The 6,047-nt window shown below is 42.2% G+C and overlaps 1 protein-coding gene across 1 annotated transcript; it reads left to right on the top strand.

Moving 5' to 3' along the window:
* The first annotated feature begins 3,505 nt into the window (after nucleotides 1–3,505).
* On the top strand, nucleotides 3,506–5,828 carry LOC116267167 (NAC domain-containing protein 2-like). The gene is made up of 3 exons (XM_031648762.2): nucleotides 3,506–3,826; nucleotides 4,035–4,309; nucleotides 5,175–5,828. Exons 1-3 carry the CDS (start codon nucleotides 3,667–3,669, stop codon nucleotides 5,622–5,624), a joined length of 885 nt encoding a protein of 294 aa, XP_031504622.1. The 5' UTR covers nucleotides 3,506–3,666; the 3' UTR covers nucleotides 5,625–5,828.
* The last annotated feature ends 219 nt before the right edge of the window (nucleotides 5,829–6,047 follow it).

Genomic DNA, 6,047 nt, shown 5'->3' with positions numbered 1-6,047 from the left:
AACATTAGGGTTGGAATCAGATTTACCTTTTAAAAGTTCATAAACTCAGATTCGAATATGAATGAAGAAAAGTTTGTATCATATAATTGAACCTGAATCGCACTATCTTATGCTAAAAACCAACGTTGAGCATGTGTAGATATTGAATATAGTATATTCATTTGAAACTGAATTCAAATCCTCATATATTTATTTCAAACCGAATGAAAATCCGAATTTCATTGGAGGTCATTTTTTATAATCGAATCTGATCAGGTATCTTAATTGAATGTTAAATTTGACATCCAATTTTTTTTTTAATATTTTAGCGGAATATCCCATTTAAATCCAATCCATTAACAATATCGCCACAAGGCTTCCATCAACTTCAGCAAATATCAACCGCCGCCCTTGAAAATTCTACCCGTCTGCTAAACAGTTAGAACGAAAAGGAGATAAGGGGGAATAGTAATACTAATGGTCACCTATTTTGACTTGGAAATTAATGTACTGCTGTATTTTCAATAGAAGTTGCTACTATGACACAATTTTTCCATTTAGGTTGCTTTCACTAATCAACTAACAATTAACACAGAAACCCATTTTGGTCAGATAAAGGACCTGTGAGGCGACACAATGTGGGGTCTTCTTAAGCTGCCTCGTTTCCTTTTCCCACTAGCGAAGTGTTTGATTCTGAAGTTCAAACAACAGGCACACGGGTGGTCAAGATGACAGACGTGTTCACCCACCTCATTCACACATGCCCAAGTCCGAACTTGGATGTTAAATTGATGTGACCGGCTAGGATCTCCAGATGCGACCCTACTGGAAGGTGAAGAACATCTGTCTATTTCACTTTCTCTTGCTAAACTAAGATCACGTTTCGATCTTAAAAAATTCTCACGGAAATTGAGTTTTGATGTTAAATTGCAATTGCTAATGAGGGCCAAGAAAGTTGAAATTTATTGATGTTGGGTTCCGTTTATTTTCTTATTGTGTTAGTCATTGTGTTGCTATTTTTAGATTGGAAACCGTGCCAAACAAACAGGTATTTGTGTTTCGTGCACCGTGGATGAGATTGTGCCATGTATATGCTTTCATATATTCTTTCCAATGAGGAATAAAAGCCAGGCCAGGGATAAGGGCTATGTCGACTGCACGAGGAAGGAATTGATGCTTATTAGAATCGAAACCAGTTATGCTGAACCCCTTGAGCCTTTGACAGGTTGTACCACTTTGCATATGATGCAATGCCAACCGAGATATGACTAGTTATAATAGTGCTTTACATTAAAAAGATAAACTTCATATTGGGAACCCTGTTAATCTAGGAATGAGATGATGAAATGCTTGAAAAAAAAAAATTAATGCTTTTTGAGAAAAAACAACGACCTTGTACTTTTTCAAACATTATAGTGACTCCATATAAATTTTGGAAAAATAATTGTTTTTGCTTATTTGGCTAATTTCATTACTCGGAGTTCTTACTAAGAGGGCATTTGATCAAAAGGACATTTTGTTCTTGAGACATGTTTTTAGATGCATGCATGAAGGACACATTTTTAATTAAAGAAACTTAGTATGACTTTTTCCAGCATTTAATTATTGAACCTAATAGGGACATTTACAATGATAGTGTTATATAAAATGAGTACACAATAGTCATTATAACATGTGTTCAAAAGTATAATATTAAATGCATTTTCCTAACATATAGTCTGCTCTTCCTAGTGAGTGAGAGGACAACGACCCACTACTTAGAAAACAGTCAAAGCTCCTAAATTTCCCTTTCCCATAGGGTTTAGATATGCGTCTATGCCTGGTAATAAATAGTGTGTACCTTTGTCTTAGCTTCACACTTCACCAAATATGGTACACGAACATAACGCAGACGGAATCAAATCACATCTTTTTCATGTTGCCTGCGTGACCGGCTACGTTATAAAATTAAGTAGTAAAGCCCCCTATTAGAATCTAAAGACATGTAATCTCTCTCTCACTATATATATATATATATATATATATATATATATATATATATATATATATATATATATATATATATACATAACTGAGCCGCGTGTATAGCGGCTGGGCTACATGAGGAGCGTCTGATGCATTAGCATTGGATGCTCAACGTTTAAAAAAAAATAAACAAATAAATAGTTGTGCTCTCCCATGTGGACGTGCGAAAATGGCAAATTTTTTTTTGAAGGCAGGGGCAGCAACCGCCTTCCCCTTCTTGGAGTGTCGCCGCAGACGGCCTCCCCTCTGTAATATTTTTTGTAGAGGGGAGGTTGTCGGTGCCCCTCCACCCTGCGCATGGCCTCCCTTCTTTGTTTTTCTTTTTAAAAAAAAAAAAAAAATGTTGAAGACAAAGATGTGACGTCCTTTTCTTTTTCTTTTTGGTTTCATATAAGTCGCTCCATTAACCTCGAAAGTCCTCAAGCTTTGCAAATACTAGTTGAGCGATCCACCAAATCACACCTTTAAATTCAATTACAGCTCTTACTCTTTACTTTTCCAATCTAACACTGCGACTATAGATAGAGCTTGTTATATATATATTTCATTGTATTAATGCCCTAATGCAACAGGTATAATGTGTTTCAAAGAATTAAAAAAATCATGCAGGGTTTAACCGTGAGGATTGCATGGGGGGTTACAGCCCTGGGACGTTGCCGGCGCACCGTAGGTTCAGGTAAACGACGGGACGTTGTTGAGAGAGAGAGAGAAAGAAAAAAGAAAAAAAAAAAACCTAATGCTGCTTGACCTTGTGAGAGAAAGAGAGAGAGAGGGAGAACTTTGTCTTTTTACAGCAATATTGTGGTGACGTCGGTTGGAGGGGTCTGGGGGAGAGGCGGAGATGGTAGGGGTGGAGGCTGCACGAGGTCTAAGGTCGTCCAGCTTTTTCGGGTAATTAGGCATCACTCCACATCGTTGACATCACAAGCCTTGATTACTGGTCAGGCAGCTTTCTCTCCTTCCAGGCAGCTTCCCCGACGGCGGTGGCCGGACGATGACGTCAGCGCGTATGACGTTCCTTCCCAAAAACCTCAACTCGAAGTGTGTCATTCTCCACGTCACCTCCTCGAGATCCCTAGCCCACACCTCCCGCCAAACCACCCCTTCCTCTTCGAGCAAAAACAAAAAAAAAAAAAAAAAAAAAGAGGAAAAATAAGGGAGAGGGAGATGTGCCGACGCCGGGAGAAGACAAAAGAGATGACGTAGGCGATGAGCGAAAGCCCATCGGCCTTATCGCCAGTGGCTACTCGGTCACAGCTGGATGCCTGACACGTGGTGTCAACTGAGCCGGTCAAATCGAAAGTCGGCCGGAAATAGACCCACACTCAGCACACGTTTCGCGCGACTTCCTAATGCCCCGCCGCGATACGCACACGTGTGCCTTAAGACCCCCCGGCGGCCGTTGACGCGTGTGACGCCACTCCCCCGGGCCCCACCGCTCTCCTTTCTTCACTTTCTCTTTCCTCTTCCTCGCTCTATAAATCTGCCATTGGGCGCACCATCAAGTTTCGATGAAGAGTAGGGCAGAAGGAGAAGGAGAATAGAGACGATCCGGTCTGCTTGATCGACTGATCGTCCCAGGAGGAAGGTGAGGGGAGAAATTTCTCGTGGTTTATTGGGATTTGAAGTTACTGCGCGGAAGGCGAGGAGGAGAGGAGAAAAATGACGGCTGATCTTCAGCTTCCCCCAGGTTTCAGGTTCCATCCGACGGACGAGGAGCTCGTGTACCACTATCTCTGCCGAAAGTGCGCGTCGCAGCCCATCTCCGTGCCCATCATCGCAGAGGTTGATCTCTATAAGTATGATCCATGGCAGCTACCAGGTTCGCCTCCTCTCTCTCTCTCTCTCTCTCTCTCTAGATTAAAATGGTATTTCAAAATTTTCTCTGACGCCTGGAAATGGGGATTTGTGGTTTTCTGTTAAACAAAATTTCAGAATCGGTATACAGTTTTTCGCAATTTTTTGAAGAAACTAGTGTGTTGGATTAGGCTGATCGGATTGTGCTCTGTTTTTGGGCGATTTGGTTGAAGGGATGGCGCTGTACGGGGAGAAGGAGTGGTTCTTCTTCTCACCGAGGGACAGGAAGTATCCGAACGGGTCGAGGCCGAACAGGGCAGCCGGCTCCGGTTACTGGAAAGCCACCGGAGCCGACAAGCCGGTGGGAAACCCGAAGCCGGTGGGGATCAAGAAGGCGTTGGTCTTCTACGCGGGGAAAGCCCCCAAGGGCGAGAAGACGGACTGGATCATGCACGAGTACCGGCTCGCCGATGTCGATCGCTCCGCCCGCAAGAAGAACAGCTTGAGGGTAAGCACCCGCAAAAATAAAATAAAAGTAAAAATAAAAACTAAATAAAAAAAATAAAAAAAACACCCTTCACCCTATCCTCCACTTTTTAAACGGGAAAAGAAAAAAAAAATTCCGACCAAGTTCGTGACTTCAGATTTTTTTTAAGTAAACGAAAGAACTGTGTCTGATTTTTCTGGTGCCAAAACAGACACCAAGGATCCAACTTGGCTCTTTTTAATTATATTCTTTCAAATAAATTATTGCAGCTTTATACAGCCTTCGCCACTAACGTCAGCGCTTCCCTCATCCCTACCCTTTAATTTTTTTTCTTTATGTTTTGTTTTAATTTATTGAATTTTTATTTTGTTTGACGGCTCGATTTCATGAACATGGCCGCCTAGTGACCGAATCATTTCCGCGGTACCGAATTTTTTTGTTGGCCTTATTTGATTTTTTATGTGACTTAAAAATATCGTCACCGTCATAAATCACAACTGATAACCTGAGTTCGTGAACTTGGTTATCGTGATGTGCTGCCAAACGTGACCTTGACTCGACTAACGAGTACTGTATAGGAGAACATCCGTGAACCAATAAGAACTGACAGTGATCTAACTTTCTGTCACCTCACCTCAAACTTGCTTTTTATGAAATTTCACGTAAAGGTATCTTTCAAAGTTGTCATCCCTCGCTTCTCCAATCATTGCCTACCAAATCCGGCGATACCCACTTTCAAGCTATTTTTTTACAATAATAGTTCAAAATTTTTTACGAATTAAAGTACCCAACACTTAAAATCTTTTAATATCTTTTCAAAGTGTTGTTCATCACTGCATATGAAGAGATCAATTATTGATAATAATTTTTCTGTTAAATTGTGCAGCTGGATGATTGGGTGCTATGTAGAATCTACAACAAGAAGGGCTTCCATCACATGCCAGTACAAGGGAAACAGACCGATACCAACAGCTGGGAGTACTCCATGCTAGAGGATGAAAAACCAGAGGTGATCCAGCCGGCCCGAGCCCGGCCCAATCCCCGGCCGTCCACCGACATGATCCACATGGAGAGCTCCGACTCGCTGCCACGGCTCAACACTGACTCGAGCTGCTCCGAGCACGTGCTGTCACCACCGGAGGTCGCCTGCGACCGGGAGGTCCAGAGCGAGTTCAAGTGGAGGGAGTGGGAAAGAGGGGTCGATTCCAGCTTTGATAACTTCTTCAACAGCAGCAACAACAACTCGTTCCCTCAATTAGACCCCCAATTGACGCAGCCATTGTCAAGGGACCCTTCCCTCAATGATGTGTTGATGTACTTGCAGAGGCCCTTCTAGGATGCCCCCTTTTAGATTCACATTCTTTTGCCGCCCTCGGTCGGCGTCCGGCACAGGCACATGCCCCATTGCGCTTTATCCTGTCTGCATGTGAAGCCTATACGGGGTAATTCGGTGTCACCAGGTCTAGGCAATTACTTATCAATGTATGTAGAATCCAATATAATGTGAAATGATAGTGTTAAGTCAGGCCATATTTTTTTATCATGTTGTCCGAAGTCTATTTTTCCATTTTGTTCTTTAATTTGCAAGTCTGGGACTGTAGGGTCCTTGTAAAAATTATGTAGAATTTTGAACTCTTTCCAGCGTTGAGGAGGCCAACGCATAAGGGGCATCTTTGAAGTTTGAGAATTTAAAGAGGTTGAAAAACTTAGCTTATTTCAAACCTGAAGACCTTGAAGAGACTAACGGAGAGATCCATAC

Source organism: Nymphaea colorata, chromosome 13, assembly GCF_008831285.2.
Source record: "Nymphaea colorata isolate Beijing-Zhang1983 chromosome 13, ASM883128v2, whole genome shotgun sequence".
Classification (NCBI taxonomy): Eukaryota; Viridiplantae; Streptophyta; class Magnoliopsida; order Nymphaeales; family Nymphaeaceae; genus Nymphaea; species Nymphaea colorata.
The sequence above is the reverse complement of the archived record's forward strand: the minus strand, read 5'-3'. Positions and strand labels throughout refer to the sequence as shown.